Source organism: Chenopodium album, chromosome 9 (assembly GCF_948465745.1).
Source record: "Chenopodium album chromosome 9, dcCheAlbu1.1, whole genome shotgun sequence".
Classification (NCBI taxonomy): domain Eukaryota; kingdom Viridiplantae; phylum Streptophyta; class Magnoliopsida; order Caryophyllales; family Amaranthaceae; genus Chenopodium; species Chenopodium album.
Genome location: NC_137842.1, coordinates 17,377,896 through 17,401,528, shown reverse-complemented (window position 1 = coordinate 17,401,528; position 23,633 = coordinate 17,377,896). Strand labels below are relative to the sequence as shown.

The 23,633-nt window shown below is 34.3% G+C and overlaps 1 protein-coding gene and 2 long non-coding RNA genes across 3 annotated transcripts; all 3 read left to right on the top strand.

Annotated features, from left to right (window-relative positions):
• The first annotated feature begins 6,785 nt into the window (after positions 1–6,785).
• On the top strand, positions 6,786–8,984 carry LOC145559616 (uncharacterized). Its single transcript, XR_014092802.1, has 4 exons — positions 6,786–6,989; positions 7,353–7,435; positions 8,311–8,437; positions 8,923–8,984. It is a non-coding gene; the product is annotated as an uncharacterized LOC145559616 (long non-coding RNA).
• Positions 8,985–9,175: 191 nt separating this feature from the next.
• On the top strand, positions 9,176–12,534 carry LOC145559615 (uncharacterized). Its single transcript, XR_014092801.1, has 4 exons — positions 9,176–9,347; positions 10,433–10,631; positions 11,611–11,686; positions 12,153–12,534. It is a non-coding gene; the product is annotated as an uncharacterized LOC145559615 (long non-coding RNA).
• A 5,351-nt stretch (positions 12,535–17,885) lies between these two features.
• On the top strand, positions 17,886–22,440 carry LOC145559614 (uncharacterized). The gene is made up of 2 exons (XM_081621014.1): positions 17,886–18,435; positions 22,072–22,440. The coding sequence occupies exons 1-2, from the start codon at positions 18,112–18,114 to the stop codon at positions 22,246–22,248; spliced, it is 501 nt and encodes a 166-aa protein (XP_081477140.1). The 5' UTR covers positions 17,886–18,111; the 3' UTR covers positions 22,249–22,440.
• Positions 22,441–23,633: the final 1,193 nt, after the last annotated feature.

The following is a 23,633-nucleotide window of genomic DNA, read 5'->3' as shown; positions in this document are numbered from 1 at the left end:
GGCGCTTCTTTCCCATGCCAATTCCGCGGGTCAGCAGGGTCAAGGAGAATCCTCACAACATTCTTCTCGGGGGCAGCCTCGTCAAGGTGGCCGGAAAAACAAGGGGAAGGGAGGTAAAGGGAAAGGGGGTGGCGCACCAGCCGCCGCCAGCCGGAGCAACCACCAGCAGCCGCCGCAAAACCAGCAGCAGCGCTGGTCGGGCCAACCCCAGCAGCAGCAGGGCACGCCACAGCAAGCTCCGTGGCTGCTTCCCCCTCCCTGGCCTTATTGGAACCAAGGGTCTTGGGCCGTGCCTCCATGCCCCTACCCATCTCAAGGACCAGCCCAGCAGCAGTGGTCCGCAAGGCAGCCTCAACCCGGGGTTCTTGGGCCTCGTCCTCAACAAGCCTACTATGTGACCAATCCTCCTTCTTCTATGGGTTATGCACCAACCAATATTGAGCAAGCGATGCACACATTGTCTATTCCCGATCCGAACTACTACATGGACACGGGTGCTACGTCTCACATGACAAATTCCCAAGGTAAATTGTCTTCGTATGTTCAATTAAATAATAACATTCATAATTCTATTATTGTTGGTGATGGTAGCAAAATTCCAATTAAAGGTTATGGTCACGAATCTCTTAATCAAAACACACTCCAACTCAAAAATGTCCTTCATGTCCCAAAGCTTATCAAAAATCTTATTTCTGTTCGAAAATTCACTACTGACAATAGTGTTTCCATTGAGTTTGATCCCTTTGGGTTTTCTGTGAAGGATTTGCAGACGGGGAGCAAAATAGTGAGATGTGATAGCAGTGGCGATCTTTACCCTTTCTTCTCAGATCGTCAAGTTCTTTCTTATTCCTCTCCATCGGCTTTTGCAGTTCTCTCTCCGAGTGTGTGGCATTCCCGTTTAGATCATCCGGGAAAAGCAATTTTAGGTTCTTTGCGTAGTAGTAAATTGATCAAATGTAATAAGGCTAATATTGATGTTTGTCACTCTTGTCCTTTGGGAAAATTAATAAAATTGCATTTTTATGACTCTCAATCTCATACTACTATGCCCTTTGATATTATTCATAGTGACTTATGGACTTCTCCCGTTTCTAGTTCTCTTGGGCACAAATATTATGTTCTATTTCTTGATGATTACACAAATTTCTTGTGGACCTTTCCAATTGCATCTAAGTCTCAAGTTTTTAACTTGTTTCTTCGCATTCGAACCTATATTCGTACTCAATTTGAACGGGAAGTAAAGGCTTTCCAATGTGATAATGGCACCGAGTTTAAAAATGATCCTTTTATCAAATTTGGTCACCAACATGGGATGGTTTTTCGAATGTCTTGTCCATACTCTTCTCCTCAAAATGGCAAATCCGAACGTAAAATTAAGACAATTAATAATATCATTCACACTCTTCTTTGTCATGCTTCTATGCCTCCCTCTTTTTGGCATCACGCTTTAGAAATGGCTACCTATTTACACAACATCTTGCCAACTAAAATTCTTGGTCATAAGTCTCCTACTCAAATTTTGTATCACAAAAACCCCGACTATTCTCATCTTAGGGTGTTCGGTTGTCTTTGTTACCCTCTCTTCTCTTCTACTCAAATTAACAAACTTCAACCGCGCTCTACTCCTTGTGTCTTTCTTGGTTATCCAAGTAATCATAGAGGTTATAAGTGTTATGATATTTCGAGTCGGAAAATAATAATTGCAAGACATGTTTGGTTTGATGAATCGGTTTTTCCATTTTCTAATATTCATACTCCTAAACCTCATACCTATGATTTCTTAGGAGATGATTTAAGCCCTCATCCGTTGCTTCACCATTTTCACAATGCTAGCTTCGACCCTTCCTCTTCTAGCACGCACCACGCAAATCGGTCCGCCCCTACGAGCGCCCAGCAGCGTGTGGCTTCGCCGCACTCTGCTATCCCCGCCGGGTCACCAGCGGGCGCCACCGTCGAGGTCGACCGAGCTGCTGGTGCCAGCTCTCTCTCTTCCCAGCATAGTCCGCAGCCTAGCCGCGGATATATCTCCCCAGCCGCGGGGTGCCTGCGAAACTCACTGCCAAGCAGCGCACACCCGCAGCTCTCCAATCCCGCGCCCGCGGCTACTGCCCAGCAGCCACTGCCAGGCCGCGGGATTTCCCCTGCGCCCGCAGCCCCTGCTCCACACCACGAGCAGCTCTCTCACTCCTCTCCTCCCTCCTCACCTTCTCAATCCCATCCCATGGTTACTCGGAGTAAACGTGGCATTGTCAAGCCTAATCCCAAATACCGAGATCAATCCCATCACACCTCTACCTCCATATCACCCATTCCAAAGAACCCGGTTCATTCCCTTCGTGACCATAATTGGAAAATTGCTATGCAGGAAGAATATGATGCTCTTATTGATAACGAAACTTGGAGATTGGTTCCGCGGCCACCGAATGTGAACATCATTCGGTCATTGTGGATTTTTCGACATAAGACCAAGTCTGATGGGTCTTTTGAACGACATAAGGCTCGTCTTGTTGGTGATGGTAAGACTCAAAGGGAAGGAATTGATTGTGATGAGACTTTTAGCCCGGTTGTTAAACCGGCAACTATTCGAGTGGAACTTAGCATTGCTCTAGCTAAGTCTTGGCAAATTCATCAACTGGATGTGAAAAATGCTTTCTTACATGGTCATTTGAATGAAACAGTTTACATGTATCAACCTATGGGGTTCAAAGATCCTGATAAACTTGATCATGTCTATTTATTGGATAAGTCACTTTATGGTCTAAAACAGGCACCCCGAGCGTGGTACAAACGTTTTGCAGATTTTGTGGCTACTATTGGTTTTGCTAACAGCAAATCTGATACCTCATTGTTCATCTATCGCCATGGTAATGATACTGCTTATCTCCTTCTGTATGTTGATGATATTGTGCTTACTGCTTCATCGGAATCTCTCCGACGACATATTATTTCTAAGCTCAGCTCTGAATTTGCAATGAAAGATTTGGGTCCTCTGAGTTATTTTTTGGGTATTGCTGTTACTAGAGGTAAAGATGGTTTATTTTTATCTCAAAAGAAGTATGCACAGGAAATTTTGGAAAAAGCAGGAATGGCGAATTGCAAGCCTTCGTCTACTCCTGTTGACACCAAAGGCAAATTGAGCACTAAGGAGGGTGCTTTGTATGCCGATCCTACTTCTTACAGGCGCCTCTGTGGGGCGTTGCAGTACTTGACTTTTACTCGACCAGATATCTCTTATGCAGTTCAGCAAGTATGCTTATTTATGCACTCACCCCGTGTTAAGCACATGGATGCGTTGAAACGCATTCTGCGATATATTACAGGTACGACAGATTTTGGTTTACACCTACATAAATCTCCTGTGTCGTCTCTTGTGTCTTACACGGATGCAGATTGGGGCGGGTGTCCGGACACTCGTCGTTCTACATCAGGGTATTGTGTGTACCTTGGTGATAATCTGATTTCTTGGTCTTCGAAACGCCAACCCACTTTGTCTAAATCCAGTTGTGAAGCAGAGTACAGAGGGGTTGCAAATGTGGTTTCTGAATCCTGCTGGATTCGGAATTTGTTGCTAGAGCTATTTCTTCCTATTCAGAAAGCAACATTGGTTTATTGTGACAATGTAAGTGCGATTTATCTCTCTAGTAATCCGGTACAACATCAGCGCACTAAACACATTGAAATGGACATTCACTTTGTTCGTGAGAAGGTTCAACGCGGCGAAGTTCGTGTCCTACATGTTCCTTCCCGTTACCAGATTGCAGACATTTTCACCAAAGGTCTACCTAAGGTTTTATTTGATGATTTTCGGGACAGTCTCATCGTTCGTAGTCCTACCGTTTCGACTGCGGGGGTGTGTTAGATTATGGAAATAATCTTTTGTAATTATCTTTGCATATATTTTGTGTATATCTTTCCTAGTTTAGCGTAGCTTAACCTAGACGCCTAATCTTGTATATATACTAATCTTTGTTGAATGAGAAGCCTACGGCAAATATTCACATATTCTCTCACAAATCAAATATTCAACATATCTTCTTCATATCATAACACCCCCACAAGTTGGAGCATGGTGGGAATCTAGAATGCTCAACTTGGAGCATGCTCTGATACCATGGGAATGCTCTTGACCAAAATATATAATGTGTTACCAGAGATAATCATGTAAAGAACATTAGCTAATATCACAACTTAACATAACTATATAGTGTAGGCAATATATTATTTTTGGGTGAAGAGACAAGGGTTACGATGCATTGTATAAATAAGTAATGACGTGTAAAAATAAAAAATATTTTTCAATTTACCTTGAATCAACAAAGATTCATTTATATTTGATTTACTTCTCATCTTTTTGGTGTATTACCATTAAAAGTTGTATTTTTTTTTTCCTTGTAGGATTGAGAACCGAAAAATAAATTTTGTATAGAAAGGTGATTACTTCTTACACTTTAAACATTAGGTAGATGTAAAGATAAATAAATTTTGTATACAAAAATGATTATATTTACAGGCATATCATACATAAACTATATCTGTGTCAGAATGGTGATTTCCTAACGATGTAAACATTAGTTGTTAAAGTAAAAAATAAAAGGTGACTATTTTACGAGAAAATTCAAGTTTCTCAACATGAGTAACAAAACTTGTTTCTCAACAGGGTACTGTAGACACCAAATTTTGATCCTACTTTTGTAATTGTCACTATTAATTATCTTTTATTATTATAGTTATTGTTTTTTGCGAATAATTATTATTATTTTGCTAAATATTTTTATAAACTTAATGACGTTTGTTTTATTATTTGAAACGAAGAAAACAAGTAATAATAATGATTTTTATTTATAATTTCCAAAATACATGTTACAATTTGTACTTCTAAACTACTAAATTACAAAATATTGAAGTACAACTAACACTACATGTATTTTTACCCTGCTCTACCGAAGTAATTTTCGGGCTTTACTTGTGGATTAACAAGTAAATTAATACGGCCATTAGGAGGACTACTAGCCCCACAATGTACATGAAGTACACCCTTTATCATCTTTCATGTCTTCCTCAAAGGTAAAGACAGGCTGATCTTCCTGGTTTTCTTGAAACATGGTGGCCGAGTTTAATGGTGGTTTTTTTTGTTTGGTTTTTTCGAGTAAGGAGGAAGATGGAAGAAGATAAGAATTAAGTGGTGAGTGGAGATTTTGGATAAAGGGTAATTTCTTTTTATAGTAAAAAGTGAGTATTTTAGACTGTATTTTTATACGTATATGTATAATAATCGTATAGTATAAAGTACAATATTTTTTGTCTCACCGGGGGAATATATCATTTTCTTTATAAACAAGCGTTGTTTACTCCTTTAGAATATAATAAGTATATTCGTATGTTCACTTACTAGAGTAAGTTTTATTCTTTTTATTTTATCTAGTGATTTTTGCAATTTGTGCACTACTCTATTATATAACCAGTTTACCTAAGCAATAAAGTCCACTACTCTAAAGACTCATGTCCAACCAGTATAGGGAAATGACAAAAATCCCCACACCTAAATGGGTACTATATGTTGTAGCATTAAAGGGACCTCATTTTATGTACGCTTGTTATAATGTCTTTGTCTTTTTGTCCCGCACTTAATAGTTGATCCGATAAATATAAGTTCGGACCAAACCCATCGATATTTATCCAAGGATAATTGAGTATTGTATGGAAGAGAGTAAACGGGAAATACTTGTGAATACAACGCGTAGAAATGAAGTATGTATGAATAGTAAAGACAGCTGAAAATTCGGATCGTGTATTGAGTTTCTGTTAATGATGTTGCATGATTTTCTTCACTTTTGTTATCTTACTTCTGTTCGTTTTCCACAATTTAATGGGTTCTAACATTTCTTTCACCAAAACTAAATAAGTTATGAGCTTCTGACATTCACATTTTGATAAATGAGTTATGAGCTTCTGACATTCATATTTTGATAAATGAGTTATGAGCTTCTGACATTCACTTTTTGTTTTGTTTTCTTTTCATTTTTTTTTCTTTTTCTTTTTTTTTTTGTTTTATTCTTTATCTTTTTTTTTTTTTTTCTCAATCTAGTGTGTGTATTCTTTCGTCAGTTTTGATAAGCAATTGTCAATAGTGAAATAACGTCACCTTTTTCCCCCCTTGGTTAATATTGTATCCAGTAAATTTCAATTTGGACCAATTGCATCAATATTTATCTGACGCTAATTGGGACAACTGGATTTCATACGTGTCATATATTGCATTTCAATATTCAAAATACTATTTGACACTATTCAAAACACTATTTGATACTATTCCAAATAGTAATTTCCGTTACATTGATTTGCTTCGCCGACGTGAATTTGGTCTTCTGTTTTATTTCTTTTCCTGTTGCTTTGATCTAGTTTTGTATATTTTATCTTTTTTTTTACGACTATGATAAGTATAAATTTGTGTTTTAGTAGAGTAAGGCAAGGTAAGAGTTCACCTTTTTTTTTAAGGTCATTCGGTCAAGGGAATATTTTTTTACTCTTGACCACCTTAAATTTATGTCGTATGACTTAATATTGTATGATATATTTTCACGTTGACCATGTCAATCTTATGATTTTATATGATTTACTTTACTTTATATCCATAACCATTATAAAAATGCAAAAGTTGCTACTATTCCTTATGAATAGTATTTTTTGGTGTTATTACATAGCTGCCCTTAATTTTAAGGAACTGCCAAAATTGCCCTTTCTTAGCCAATTGCATTATGTATCACAGCTGTAATTGCCCTTGCTTCTCACCGACTTCCCTCTCTGTTTTCATCTCAGAAGGAACAAAAATTCTTGGTCTTAGGGTCAGAGCATTTCTTAGGTGAAACAAGGAGAGAGAAACCTAGCTAGAGAGAGAAAACTTCAGCAACTCAAGACCACCGATGATGGTGCTTCGAATTCTTCGAGTTTGAGGTTGTGGAAGACACTTTTCGGATCGTCATATTCATCAGGTTCGATCTCGTTTCTCTTTCTCGATTTATAGTTTCAAATTTTTGGGCTTTACTTGTTCGATTGTCGTGGTTTTTTTTGCATGTCTGTTCCTATTGATTTCGATATGTTTTCGAATTTTTTGGGTTGAATCTTTGTGGGTGTAATTGAGCGAAATCGTTTCATTTTTAATGGGGTTGAATCCTTTTTTGTGCTATGTTTTTTTGTGTAATTCTTCGTAATTCATAATCTGAATTTCGATTGAAATGTTTTTTTGGGTGATTCTTCTTAATTAATAATCTGAATTTCGATTGATAAATAGAAGGTAATTCTTCTTAATTAATTTTCTGAATTTCGATTGAAAAATCGAACTATTCTTGATGAAGGAGTGGTGATTTCACCCTTAAAAAGGAAAAAAGAGGAGAAAACTGCTGCTGAAGATACTTTGAATGCTTACAAAGCTGCTCAGGTTTGTGTGTTTTCTTTAATTTTTTTTTTTTTGTTTTTGTATTTTTTTGGTTTTTGTTTTTGTTTTTGTTTTTTTTTTTTTTTGGTTTTTAGGGTTTAGATGTTCTATTTTGCGGAGATCTGTCTAAATTAAAGATTTTTGAGGTGTGATGAGCAAGATACAATGTTCATGGTTGCGGGTTCTCCGAGTAGGTTAGGCATAAGCTTCTGGAAGGCAATATATTCTGTATCATATTATAAGTAGAAAATTGGTGTCTAAGCGTAATCTTTATCATTCATTAGTGTGATTTAATCAAAAGTCTTCTAAAAAGGAAGTGATGTGTTTTAGATAGCAAAGTTAGCTTTAGTATTATAGAGTAAAATTATTAAATTAGTAATCGGATCAAGCTATGCCTCAGGTTGTTGCGTGTAGTTTGTGCCTAAGATTAGTTGCATACAGTTGGAGTCTAATATTATATTATAAGTATCATTTAGAATTTATGTTTTTCAGGCATAATTGACATGGGTATTGCCTAATTTTTAGAGTGATTTATTTGATGAATCGAGAACTGGATTCTTCGTTTTCACTTTTTAAGAATTTCCTTAAATTCTAAACTATACACTGAGCTAATAAATTGATGTATTCTGTTGAATAAAAAACAATATGGTACCTTAGCACGAAAATATTGGTTGGGATATGAAAATACCTGTTGTTTTATTTCTGTCTTCTCACGTTAGTACCCTTTTTTTTTAATTTTTTTTTTTTTAAAAATGGTGTAAATAGTACTATGTTGTAGGTCTTGTAGCACAGTGACTTAGTGACGTATTACTATGTCCGGATTTTTTTTATGAAGATTTGTTCCACTCCCCTTATCTGTTTTTTCCCCTTGATCACAGGGCCTTGGTCATAAGGGCATCCAGTGCCTTTTAGGACTTAAGCAAACTGTTGGGACAATTTTCAGATGCACTTCCACCTCCAAGATCAACCCTCCTCTCATCTTTTGCATTGCCGCATAAATCAAATGTATGGATAGTTAATTATGGTTTTCCTCTTATGTTCATCCATTTTACATGTACTGTATTATTTAGGTTTCAACTTGTAGTGATAATGATGTTAATCATAAGAGCAGAGCTAAAGGTCCTTGATGTTGTATATAGGTTTTATACATATATGAAAAGGATTTTTATTTCTTCAATAGCATTATTTCTCCCTCTTAAGAGAAAGACTATATCTGATACATCGAAGTATCTGACAGGTTATATGGTCGAAATAGTTTGGCTATCCAACAGTTACTGTCTGATAAGCCAGAAACTTTGAATATGTTAACAAAAGGATTAAAGGACCTCCTGAATTTTGATCACACTATGATATTCGTATGCGTTTTTGTGGTTTGATGTGTCCATCGACTATAAATTTGTAAATCTTAAATCTGCCTGTATATTTTGATCATTGCTGCATTTAATCGATTTCTTGGTTGACTCGAGATTAAAAGTTGCACCTTGACTCAGGGCATTGACTAAGCATGTCAATAGATGCAGCAGTAATTATTGGGGCAAAGTGGTAGGAAATGGTGAGTACAATTTGCATGTGACTTTGTCTAAATTTTGATTACATAAATCTTATATAGAAGTTTGGTTCAGAATTATGGTTTGAATGTTGGATCTTCCGGTTCATCCTTATGTCTAACCTGTATACTTTTGTGAACCTGAAAAATGTTCACTTTCTGAACCTGCCTCAAACAAGCAGTCCATAATTATGAATTCTTCTTTTACTGTCACATTTCAATAAGAACCAGCTTGCCAATGAGGTCATAACACGTATCATAGGTCATTCTCAATGGTTGAATGTGCATATTGTCCAACCACATGGTGCTGTTTTTGAAATACGAAATTCTCAAGGTTATGGTGCCCGGTGGTCTGCAGATGGTACCAAGGTAATACTTTCATAGTTTCATTCATTTGCTTGTATACAATTATTAAGAATATGGAGCTGGATTGTGGGATGAGCCAAATTATGGCTTATGCATTCCACAATTAAGTCAATCCACTTGTCATCACATAAACCTCATTCGACTAAAACTTCTTGGAAATTCTTGCAGGATGTATGTTAGACTATTAAAGGTGGCACCGACTTTAAAATTGCCAGACAAAATTCAGTATTCTGCCTCTATTGACTTTACATTTTCCTGCTTGGTCTCATGAGAAAAGTCTACACCACAACCCGACAGTGGCAATTGCCACATTCCACAACCTACCTGTGGACTGTGTGGAGTACACTGATTTGGCAATGCAAAGCCATAAAAGTTGTCATTATACCAATATTATATCCCTTTCTCTGTAAACCTTCATTGAAAGAATGGCAATCTGATTTTTGCTGCAAAAATCCTAATTTAATTTTGACATTTCATCACAAAACACATTTTTTTGTTCATCGATCTCTAATCAGCTTTGAATGCTTAATGATTGCACTTAAGGAATTATGAGTTATGTATTGAGGAATTATGGGTTAATTATGCTGAAATTTTGTTAATGGCATTTGGCAGAGTTGAATTTAATTTTAGTATGGAAGCAATTGATTAACACTTACATTTATTTTGTGGGTATTACTTTTTTTTTTTTTTTTTTTTTTTTTTTTTTTTTTTTTGTGTGTGTGTGTGTATTTCTCAGTGTTTGGTTTCTAGCTATGCTTAGGAATTATTTTTATTTCAAAAGTATAGTTGTTCTAATTGCATGCTATCATAATAATTTTACAAACATATACATGTTTAATTTTTCGAGGCTTATTATATATGATTTCTATTTAAAGTTGATGCAATTGAGTTAGTCTTAGTATTGAACCTTAATTTTATGAGCTTGGAGAATTTCTGCTCTGTTTAGCTTATGTGCAAGTATCATGATGATTGTTGTCACGTGTTGATTCTTACACTTTCAAAGTACTAGATCATAAGACTCATATGCTCTATGACTTATATGATCTATGCCTTAAAGGCTTGAATCTTCCGAAATTTTCTTATGGCAGGGGATAAAAGGAAGGATGTGGCTCCGAACTGTGCTGCTTCTTCAGGGAAAACTCCTCTTATCCTTGCTGTAATAATCCTTCTTGACTCGCAACTATACTTGTTATGATGTGTGTTATTTGGTTCTGCAGGAACACAAAGTATTCTTTAGAACTGCAGCTCATGATTACCCTTCTGCATCAGGTTGGATCCCCCCTAAAGGTATTATCATGTTGAATGTGGATGCTAATAATTTGGTCTCTGGATCACATGTTGGGTTGGGGGTGGTTACAAAAAACAAGCTTGCAATTAGGTAGTGTTGCTTGCTTCAGTTAAGAGGTGTGGTGGTTTTTTTTGGGTTGAATTTGAGTGATGTATCGTTTTTTTGGGTTGATTTTTTATATTGTTAGTAGCATTATTGTCTGATTTGTAATAGAATTGTTGATCTACAGGTGCAATTCTATCTCCCCTTTCTCTTTCTTGTTCTTATTGGTTCAATTTTCATCTAACCTTTAATATGAATAACTTACTTGTTATTTTTTCCCTATCTTTCCATTTTCTCCCAAGATTTTCTCTTTTTAATTTGCTTATAAGCATATTGTGTTTGCTGCCAAAATTTATGTTGTCAAGTTAGATATTGCTGTTGTGAGTGACTATAGAGGGTAGCTGTTGTTTCACGTTGTTGCTGCTGTTATTCTGGTGCTGCCTGTTACTGCTGTTCTGTTCGTCCAAAAATATCGACCTAAAGTTGTTTTTAGCTCATAGTCCCTTCGTCAATGTTTTAGATCTTGAAAAGTTATTCAATCTAGGCTCAAGAATTTCTCGATTTGGAGTTGTGTGCTAGGAGTTATGCCTTTTGGAATTTACCGCGGTCTGCTACCCTGGTTCTATTGCAGCGGGCTGTTATTGCTCATTTGATGTCTATGTGGTGTTGTTGTGTTGAGTTGGTTGGGGTGCTAACTCTTATTTATTTTGTCTTCCCTTCTTCCATTTATTTACACATTAGTTATAAAGTTAAAATGTGGCCAAGTTTGATTAATGACTATTTGGATAATGACTAATTGATAATTTGCCAAAGTGATGAGGATTAATGTATATGTAAAAAATAGAGATTTGATTTCTCAGCATTCTAAATCTAGGGCCTTATTTATTTTTTTGATTAAGATCGTTAAATGTATAAGTGATTATTTTCTTAATGAAGGTTGCTAGACAATTTGCTCTGACAAGCAAAGGAGTCAAGAACCCTCGCGTTACCATCTTGGAGCTGTTGCTCTTCGGTAAATTTTCATTTAAAAAAAGATGACTCTAATATTTTTTTATTAAAAGATTGTATGATTTCAAAATTGAACTAATTGTTTTGAATTATCTTCAATGATTAAACCTTTATAACACACTCTTGATCCAAAATGGACACCATGTATTACTTTATTATAAATTATAAGCAGAGTGCTCAACGATCCGTATAATTTCATATGTAGTTTATGTAATTTTGAACTTGAAATCCTGTATATACTATTACTACACTTTATGCTTTTGATTAGGGATCAATAAATGTCTGTTAACAGACAAAACAATGAGGTATTCTTGTAAAAACAAGAAAACTATCTCAGTATTGATCTAAGCTTGTAACATACTATTCCGTATTAACTTTGTGGTAGAAGTTATATGATGACACTACAAGTGTGATATCAAGAATTCCTTTTCAACTAATATATTTGGTTTTGGTTAATTGGAGTCTTTCAGGTTAATACTCTAAGGTAGCAACTGCAGCTCATTGCATCAAGCATATAGCGATGACAATTATGACTTCAAATGCAACAGGTTGCTTTTCTTTATCTTGTCGTTCAGGCAAAACAAAATGTGTGCTTCAAAAGAGTTCACTGATATGTAGTACGGAGTAGTAATATTGAGCTTCATAGCTTTTTGGCTTGTTCTTTTACACATTTTGAGATTCATTTTTTATGTTCGAGAATTTTCTAGGCCCAAAATTCTATATTCTTTGTAAATTATCTACTGATCGTGTGCTCTATATAGCTTGGTTTGATTCTTCTTTTGGATACATGTATAATCTATGAATATAATCAATTTGTTTTGTTCTGGATAATTTGGAGTGGAAGTTGTTGCATGTTAAATTGTTAATTGGTTGTACATTATGCTCTGTTTTTTTTTTTCAATAGTTGTACATTAAACTGTTGAAGGTGAAAAAAAGAGAGATGAGCCAGGAGGAGGGAGAGAGAGAGTCTTGGAGAAAAAGAGAGAGATAAGGGTCAGAAGAGAAAGAAATAGAGCAAATAAGAGAATGAGGGGCAGGGAGAGAGAGATAGAGTGATAAAGAGGGGGACGAGTCAGGAAAAAGAGAAGGGTCGGGAGAGAATAAGAAAGAGAGGGAGGCTTACTAAACCATTTGAGCTATACTAGAAAAGTGGATAGGTTAGAGAAAAAAGGAACAAGAATGTGAAAGAAAGCAAGGATGAATAGAAAAGAGAAATGAGATAGAGTGATAAAGAGAGAGATGAGTTGGGAAAGTGAGAAGGGTCGGTAGAGAATAAGAGAGAGAGACTTACTAAACAATTCCAACTATACAAGAGAGTGTATAGAACAAGAAGGTGAAAGAAAGCAAGGATGAATAGAAAAGGGAAATGAGATAAGACAAGGAAGAAATATAAGAGACGGTATATATGAAGGAAGAAAAGATAGGAAGAACTTAAAATCAAGTTAGTGACTACCACACAAATAAGATCTCGTAAACATCAATTTATCTTGTTAATAACACCCCAAGTTATGAAACGCGATCACAACCACGAATATTACATATCATACCATCGGGGAGGCACGCGCGTAGTGTGTGCTCCAGCGACTATAATCTTAAATATAAAAAGTGTAAAGCTATTCCCTCCCAACATATAATTGTACATATAAAAATTTATAAATAAATGACCGGTACACAAATCATATTTCTCCGAACCACTTGAAAATTTTCTACTTCAAAAAGTCTAATAAACTAATATACAATTCTATCCTATATTTTACATTTAAAATAATATCTACAACAATAGTATAGTTTTTTTAAACAAAAATCATTAAATTATAACAAGTTCTAGATAACTTCACTTATAACAGTTGTTTTCCCATAGATATTTCCCAATAAAAACTTTATCACTACTCCTTGTAGTACTTAATTCATGTATCTTTGCTATTACAAAACCCGAACAACAACCACGAATATCACAAAAATGAAGACAACCACGAGTTCTACTTATCTTACCGTTAGGGGAGCACGCGCATCACGCGTGCTCCAACGACTAGTTTTTAATAAGGGTTATTATTTAAAATGCTTGTATTTATAAGGTTTTGTCGTATGTTTAGATGTTCTTGGGTAAATTTATATTTACTATCTAATAAGGGCAGAGGTTATTTTTCTTTTTACTTTTTTTACTTACTCTAAAATATTTTGTCCAACCCTATTAGTATTGTAATTTAATGTCTTTGTGTAATTTTCAGAGCTGACATCTCAGAGCTGATATTTATTTTATAAGTGTTGTTTTAGTACCTTGGTGAGTATAATAGTCAATAAATAAATTTAGGCACTCTACTATTGTATACCTTGTGAGTATTATTATTATTATTATTTTTTGAATTGTGACATGATGACTTGGTCATATATTTTATATTTTTTACCATGGCATTTTAGAACCTTTTTATTTAAATATTAGAGTTGATTTTATTACAGTTTTCTTTATTTTTATCAGTTTAAGTGTTGCAAAACAGATTAAGTAAGTTTGTTACATATAAAACGAAAGAGTTTAATATCAAGATTCTCATTATTACCAAAATCTGGATATCTACCAAAATAATCCTTGAATTTTAATTTATTTACTTTTTTATTTACAAATTAACCCCTTTATTTTTCTATAAATACCCCCCTAATTCTCAAGTTTTAAAACACAAAAAATTCCTACAAATTCTCTCTCTAAAATTCTCTCTAAAGAAATTCTCTCCTCTAATCTTTGCTTTAGCTAAAAATCTCTCTAATTTAGCTTTATTCCTAAATTATTAGCTTATTAAAAGCATCTTATAATTAGGTTGATATTGTTATTTTTATTTAAGTATTGTTATCATCTTTAATTCCTATAAAAAAAAACACAAAAATATTTCAAGTTCAAGCATTATTTTTCTTTATTATCCTTGTTAAAAAAATAATAGTTTAATTGCTTAAGTATTTCTAGTCTATATTAAAAACAAAAAAAAAGGGTTTGTTTCTCAAGATTTAGCTTTATTTTTCAAGTTTATTTCCTCTAATAAAAAATAAAAAAAAAAAGTTCTTTAACTCTATTTTTGCATTAATTTCCTTTAATATCTCAAAACTCCAAAAAATCACTTAGTCTCTTTTATTGCACTTTAATTAAGGAGAGATCATCTTTTCATCCTTGATAAGTAATAAGTGTTTTCCAAAAAATTGCTACATCTAGTTCGAGGTATTATCTTTATTCCTTTCTTAATTTCCTTAATTATTATTATTATGCTAACTAATGTGTTTGTTTTCATGTGATGTTACCAATAGGGGTAATGACGATATTAGGTGCTAAATTAGCCCTAAATCTTTCATTACTCCATATTAGAAAGCCAAGTCTATTGGTGAGGTGATAGGTTACAAAGAGGGGGGTTAATTGCATTTTGCATTGCATCTCTTTATAATGCATTTTAAATATGAAAGGTTAATACATTCATGTGACTGCCTAATATATATTTTAAAGAATGATTTATTTCTTAAAGTGAGCTTAAAGACCCAAGGAATTAAGAGTTTAAGCAAAGGTTGTTCAAGAGTAAAGAATTACTTACCACGACCCAAAGATGGCCTGTGAAACAACCCTTACGACCAAAATCCGTTCCATTTCTTTAGCTCAAGTGCTAGAAATTTTCAAGAGCTTTCCAACCATATCTTACAATAATTTTTTTGAATTTTTTAGTTCAAGCTATCAAATAGATGAAATATGCACATTTTTCTCTTAATTGCTTTTTTAAAAATTGTATTAATGGTGGTATGAAACTTATATTACACTATATTATATATATACTTCTTAACTTATGGAGTTTCAATTAAAATGTCTTTAATCTTATCTTTAAAATGACATTAGAAATAAGAGTTTTAACCAGGCTTAATTCTAAGTGTTATTTTAAGAATCTTTTTATTTCATTTTAAGATGACTTCAGAAATAAATTTTTAACAAACATTACTTTCTTTTATAATTTCGTGAACCTTTTTATTTCAAACCCTTTTGTGACACAAGGATGAAACATAACCTTGCTTGTTTATTTCTAATAATTAATGATAGTTAATATAAGGTTATGGCCTCATTTCCAAACATGAGGTTAAGATTAATTATTTAGTTGTATAAGGTTGTAACAATTATCCATCTCCACAAAAATAAACTTATATCCCATCATAATTATCCGATGGATTAATTGACAATCGGATATGATTAAATAGTTTATTGTTCCCTTTTATTTGGAAGTAAGGCCTTGACAGGTGTCGTGTTTTACTTGGCCAATTCCATTGAGCCTAAACACATAACCCTTAAAACCTTACAAAAATTACCCTTGAGTGATTTTAAACCCAAAGTGAGATTATATAGTGAACCCTTACAGTTTCACTCAAAAAAAAAATACCTTGATCCACTAAAAAGTCGTCAATTGGGACGCATTTGTTGAATTGTCTTATTCAAAAGACATTTTTGGTAATTACTAATCGGGTTGACTTTCCTCAACTAAGGTGGTTCATTTTACTTTTATGAGTGAATCCGTCAAAGATCACTAAAATTCCACTTACAAAAATGACGTTTATGTCAACTACCCAAATTAAAAACCCAATGGAATTAGTTATTTAAAACATGGCATATGTCCAAACTACGAAGCTTTTGATCCGTGAGTGAATTCAAAATCTCACTATGATCGGTACGTAGTGCAACTTTGGTGCTCAAACCTACCTTATACTAATTTTTTTATTTTATGTGGTTTACATGTCTTAAAACTTGATTTTTAACAACACAATAGTAAGAGTCCGTTCCTTAGAACGGAAGGGAAGACGAGTTCCAGACGTTCGATTCTCTTAGCCTAAACCCCAAACCCTGTGCCTTATTTCATTTTATGGAGTTAGTAGTTGATTTGTTTTTTAAGATTTATTTCTTAAAATTGACTGTTTTTAAATCCGTCCTTATTTGAATAAAAATAAGGTGGCGACTCTAAGTTTTTAATTATAAGTCTTATCAGACACTTAAGTGGAACATTTTATAGACTAATTTTTGTACACTAAAAACCAAGTGCCACAGATACTTTAGTCATTTCTCAGACTTTTTATTGAGGAACTGATTGTAATTTACCATGAAGATGGATTGAAGATGGTTAACTAGTGTTAAATAACGTTAACGAAAATGAACAGCAGCTCTTGCAACAGCACTAATCGCCAAACGTTGAGGTTGGAGTTGTCGACAACGGACTTCAGCGAGGCGCATTTTGAGAAGGTTCGAGTCGGTGGAATCAGCGAGAAGATTCTAGTTGTTAAAATCAGCGTGGTGTTGTGGACCACCACAACCCGTAATGGTACCGGAATTCGCTTCGACTGTTCACGATTCCGTTTATATGGAGATTTCAGAAGTTGAAGGGTTGTTTCAATGGAGGAATATAACACCCCTACCCTATGGGGTTGATTATGCCCTTTATTTCTCATTTTGTTTATAGGGTTTTCATTTGAATGGCGGTGGGTGGAGATGAAAGCTGTCAAGAATAGTAGAAATGGTGGTGGGTGAAATAAATTTTAAAAAGATGGGTGAAATGGTGGAAATTGTATGTTCAGGAAGAAGATGGAATGGTAAAAATTGCTTACGGTGTCAAATGCAAAGTTAGCTTGTAAAATAATAATTAAAAAAAAAGTTGTATATATTTACATTATTGTCCATTTGAGTAACAAAAAATGTTACTCAAATTGCGTAACCGGGGCTTGTCCCTATTTTACCGTTTTCTATTTTTTTTTTTGAAATAATTTTAACATTTGCTATTTGTTACTCTAAATGCATGTATCATATTATTACACAGTGGCATAGGTGAGAATGAGGGATAACTCAAGTGGTTAGAGCTCTCCTCCCGGTTTCAAAAGATTTTGGGATCGATTCTCATCACCCGCCCTTGATGCTCTCTAAGCACCAAAAAACACATTGGCATAGGTTAGACTTTTAAAGATGGGGGATGGATGGGTACATGCATACAGGCAATACAGCATACTCTAACTCAATAACAATATAGGTTGAAAATTTTGTCATAACTATTTTGCATTGTATTTATTTCACAATCATCTTGATAAAAATAATGTCCAATCGAAATTGATAGCCGTATCGATTAAGAATTTAACCTATTTCTTACACACCCTCTTGGTCATAAATCTTGCATAATTTTCTCCACGTTACAAGCACTAACACAAACTTGGAACTTCAAACAACATGAACCCAACATTCTAAACCACTTTCAATATTGAATTCTCAACAAAAGAAACCCTCAAAAACATAAACAATTGCAACCACCATGTTCCTCTTAGATCTAAACAATTTAAGTCAATTTTCTATAAATACCCACAACACATTTTCACAATCACATCACTCTCAAAAACACCCACAATTTCCATTTCAGAAATCCAATTCCAAATCCCAGAAAAATGGGCTGTGTTATCAAACTCATTGATGCAATTTTATTACTGTTCTTCCTTTTAATGTCAGTTGTTATCCCATTGTTTGATGCCCAAAATTGTTTGCCAAAAGAATATTATCCTAAAGTTTTGGTAGATCTAAATTCATGGTATAGCAGTGAGTATGGTGATTATTTGGTGGCTGAGAAGCCACATTTCTTTGTGGGTCTAATTTGGATGGAAGTTCTTGTTCTTTGGCCATTGTCAATTATCAATCTTTTTGCTCTTATTTCTTCAAAATCGTGGTTTCGAACTACCTGCTTGATCTATGGATCCTCCGTTGCCACCTCCATGGTATATTTTTGCTCTTTTAATTTTTGTTATCTTGATAATTTGATATATTTTCAATCTTGGTGTTATACTGCATAATGCTGTTTTTTTAGATCATTTTTTGAATCGATTTTATATACTACGGGTGTATTGTATACTACGAGTTTAATTAATTGGACTCATATGGGAGTCAACCCTTTGTGAAGTTTGTCATTTATGTGATTTTGCCTGTGTTGTATAAAGTTTTTGCTATTTGGAGGTATTTGCTGTGGTATGCTTGTGGATTTGGGTGTTTGAATCGAGTGTCCTACATTGAGCCTATGTCAAATTTAGATTAAGATCTCAAAATAGGTAGAAATGAAAGAGAAATGTGTTCTTTCTTTTCACACTTTTAGAGTTTTATCCATAGACGTGTAGAGGTTTAGGACCTGTGTCTTTGGGTGGTGGTGGACTGGTGTGTGTTGGGTTGAACTATTGACAAAAAATGCTAAAACCCAAGGAAGGTAAAACAATAAAGGGAAAGCGAAAATTGGAGCTTGATCGTTGAAAGGATAGTGTAATGGTGTATTTTTAGCTTTCTTACCGCACTACCGCAGGATGGTAAGTAGTGTCATGGAATTATACTGATATATTACAAAAGACAAAAAGAAGGAAAATAAAGAAATTTAAGCTGTAGTTTTATTTTAAGAAGGGATTATAGAAAAATGAGAGGTTCTTTACTTATTTATGGAGGGTTAAAAAAAGGGGGGTTGCGGGCAATTCCTTGATTGGTGAATGTTCTCAATCAAGTATCATTTTTATAATTAAAGTAATATATAATCTACTTTTTCAGGAAAAAATAGAGTAAATTGTAATAGAGAATTTTATTTGAATATTCTCCTCATAGGTTTAGGATATATATTTATGTAATGATATATCCTAAATTTATGAGGTTAATATTAAAATTAATATTCTCTATTAGATGTATAATCAACAATCAATGACGTAATTTGTACATTTTTTAATTTGTTAATTACTAAAATGCCATTGGATTGATAAAATTTTCAATCAAGGTGATTGTTTGGTCAGATAAATTAAACAAAAGGATGGGTTGAAGGGTGATGTGTAGTGCATTAGAACTATTCAAGTATAATCTTGACTTTATATGGTATCATATACTAAGCTTAACAAAGAAATATAACTAAACTTAACGAAGAACTATAGAAGTTATTTAGGTGACCGCCTTAGGCCACTCAATTGAACGATCAACAAGATTTCCCACTCAATCTAAACAAGGGTAATACACACCTAATATTGAGTTTGGGATATACTCTTTTTTGATTGAAATTCTAAGTGCCCATTTGGTCGAATTGAAGTAATAATTAATAGAAACACGTATTTTTTTTTATGTAGGTTTTTACCTAGGAATTTTAAACCGTTGGTACCTTATGATCAACCTAAATGAATCTTCTTCCCTCCCCTACTAACTCCATCAGGAAGTTCCACCATTTTATATGAACTAAAACCTCATAGGAAGTACAACTATTTATGTATTTTGCCAACCAAAAATTTCACTCTTCCACTTTCTAGGAAGTTCTACTTCCCATGATTTTTGATGTCACCAAACTAGCAATATGAAGTTCCATCTGTATATGCTGGGATGGTTGACACAAAAAAAAAAAAAAGGGAAATAGAATTGTCTAGAAATTGGATAATTTTGTAGTAGTTTACTTGGCAATTAGAGTTTTACACAAGGGAAGAACATAGAAAGTAATATTTCCTAGAAAGTTGCTTCTCCTATGTAGTTTCATTCACTAGGAGGTACAAAATGTTATTTGGTTAAGCATGAGAAGTTTATTTCTCATGAGTCATGAGGCCATGAGAAATTCCATTGAAATAGGGGTTCTAAGTAAGTAACTTCATCCATTTTGTAGGATGGATAACTTTCCACTTATTTTGCTAATAAAAAACTTCTACCTTCCACATTCCAAGAACTTTCACTCCCCATGTAAATTGATATCCAACAAACAAGCATTAAGTGCTTATATGGTGACATAAAAACTCATTGGATGTAGGATCTTATGGGACGTGGAAGATGATGGAATTTTTTAGTTGGAAATAACACGCTTCCTAGGAAAATACATTACCTACAAAATGGAGTAAGTTGCTTACCTAGGTCTCTTTAGATAGGTAGAACTTTCAATGCTCAACCAAACATTTTGCATTTCCTAATATATCTATCTACATGGGAAAATTTCTTTGTATGTTATAAAATCACTTTTAAGTTAACATAAAGTACTACTTATTTGATGGGTACATAGCCATTTACTGCAACATAAAACCTCAAGTGTTGTGTAGAGTGTGTACCTTCACCTGCAGCTGTCATGATTGTTATTGGATAGATTGCTAGATCAACACCTTTTAGACCTGAGGCATTTGATTTTGATTAGTTTTTCACATGTGTTGGTATCAAGTTACACTTGTTCTGGTGGGTGATAAGGCGGCTTTTGAGTGGACAGGATTGCATTACCAAGTAGTTGTCCTGTTTCATTGTTAATTCTCTTGACTTTAAGTAATGTATTTCTGTTGCTACACTTTTAAGGCCCGTCTTGGTTACACTGTTTTCTGCTTGCTGCATGTACTTACTTTTATCTATATTATTTAACCCATATATTTTTATAGATTATAATAAAACCAAACATGTAACGTATTTCCATTGCTTAGGGGAAATATACCAGCTAACTAAGCAGGATTTGTTCTACCTAAACAAGTATCTACACCTTTGAGTTTCTTTTAAGACATTTGAAAAAGTAACATTACAAGTTGGTTAAGAGATGGTCAAATTTGACTTTTTCGTTGATCACCCACCACAATAACTCTTGATTCACACAAATGGTAGTACATACGTACCTTGATGTTGTTGATTGCCAAAATGGTGATATATGAAAGATCAAATTAGGTAATTTTTTAGCTTTAGGTTGTGTCGTATACGGCTGTTGATTGCAAACATTATTTTACAAGGCAATTGGTGTGAGATTTGTGATTTAATTTTAGGTAATTTCACTTTTTTTTTTCATCCCTTAAAATGTCAAAGAGCCCCCTATTAGAGTAGCCATTTAATATTGTGAAAATTCTTATTATTCATGTACTCATTTAAAAGTCTCATTTATGTTTAATGAATTTGTCTTACTTTTTAGTTGTTTAAACTATCAGGTCTTTTGATATAAAATATTTATAATCTGTTTTTCTCTCTTTTTCGCCTTTGTACAAATTTTATTCTGAATTTGAGTTGACCTAAACTTGAGTCTCAAAAATGAACCCCTTTTTTTTCTTCTAGTTTTGTTCTTATTTGTTTTTGTCTGTCTCTTTGATCTTGGTAGGGCCTCTAAATTTGAATTGTATTGAAATAATTCTTAAGGTTTTCAAGTTTAGAAGGTATAACTAGTATTATCTGGATTGCCAACCAGAATTGTGTAAAAGCGGGAAGGGTGGGGGAAGGCATAAAAATAACTGGGCTAACGTGGCGTCCGCTAAAGTAAATGTCATTGTAGTCGTAATTGAGTAGCCAGATAATTATCATTTGGCTATTGGACATGGCAATTTTCAATATCATTGTTATTCTGTTTATAATTGACTGTCAATGACAATTTCTGAATTTTGATCATAAATTGTACAATTCAGGCTGCAATCCTTTCTGAACTCTTGAGCTCAGGCAAAGCATCAGATAAGTTGAAAATGGTGTACTTCCCATTCATGGGCTTCGCTGTGTTGGCGATCCTACGTGGTTTACTTCCATCATCATGCAAGCCTGCAGCTGTCGGCAAAAATACTGTAGCAGGTAGGAAGAAGAGGGCTTGAAGTTACTAGCATTGCAACTACAATTTTGCCTTTCTGAGGTCCATTGGATATTTGGATGATATTCCTTCCATTCTTGTTCCTGTGCTACAATTAGAAAAGCTCCATTTTGAGCCTTGATCACAATTTAATGATCAGAATTTTGTATTATTACAATTATTTTGATGGCCATTGTTCTACAGATTTGACTGTTTATCACTTTCTCTTCTCTTCTTCCATATTCTAGAGTTTTGAATATCTTTTTGAACTTCATGATGCCGGTTTAGTATATACGTACAGGATAAGGTCTAGTTACATCATTGTTTTTCTGACCTGGTTCTGTAAGTGTTGGAATCACATCTTTTGATGTGAAGGACTGATGTAATGGCTAGTATGCTCACAGGATGTAAAGCAACTAGTCATTTGGCTCACATGAATTAGATTTCTGCATGAAGTGAAACTTTTTGAGGATCACTTATTTGTGGTGAACCAAAAAGACTTAAATAATGTAAACTTTTGTCAATTGAATGAGAATTAAGGAAAGAGACTGAGGCAAGCAATGCATGCAGTCAGTCTGCACAATGAATCTTTAAATCATAGCTCATGTTTAGGGCTAGAGGACATGGAGGATACAGAGCAACAAAGGCCATGTGGAAATGGTCTAAGAGTGTGCAAGACTGATAAGGACCAAGTGGTGAAGTGGGCAAGGTTGGGGTTGGGTATATCGTCCTTGCATCAAAATAGTGGCATGACCGTGCCATAGAATGTGTCGAACAAGATGCATAATACTTCATTACTTCTTCCATCCCATAACACTGCTCCGTTTGATATCTTATTAATGCAGTGTTTTGAATTAGATAGATCAATCTTAGTTGGACAAAAGCAGTACATGTACTTGGTTGTGGGGATGAGATGGTCAAAATAAGGAAGACCAAGCAGTGGCAACAATCGGAGTTGTAATGGAAACTGCACCGTGAGGCAGCATGAATTTACAGTTGTAAATGTGGGCGGAACCTATAAGAGATCATAAGCCATAAAGATACTATTATATGCTACTACCTCCGGTTTTTATTACTCGCAACAAAGGAATATTTTACATCTCACAATTAATACCCCTTTGTTGCGAGTATTAAGAATCGGAGGTGGTATATTAGACTATCTCCAATGGTGAAAATTAGAGTTTTTTTTTTAGGATAAAATATTTTTTACAAAAGATACTAATTGTTATGATAATATCTAAATATGGATGACTATTATCCCATATACAATCTAGAATATTCTAGAGTTGGGTATTTGATCTTATCCATTGATGGAACCCTAGGAAATGTACATTATATATATCCAGTACTACATGGAATATGAAATACAACGTAACAATCTTCCCTCATCTCTCTTTATTTTCTCTTCCA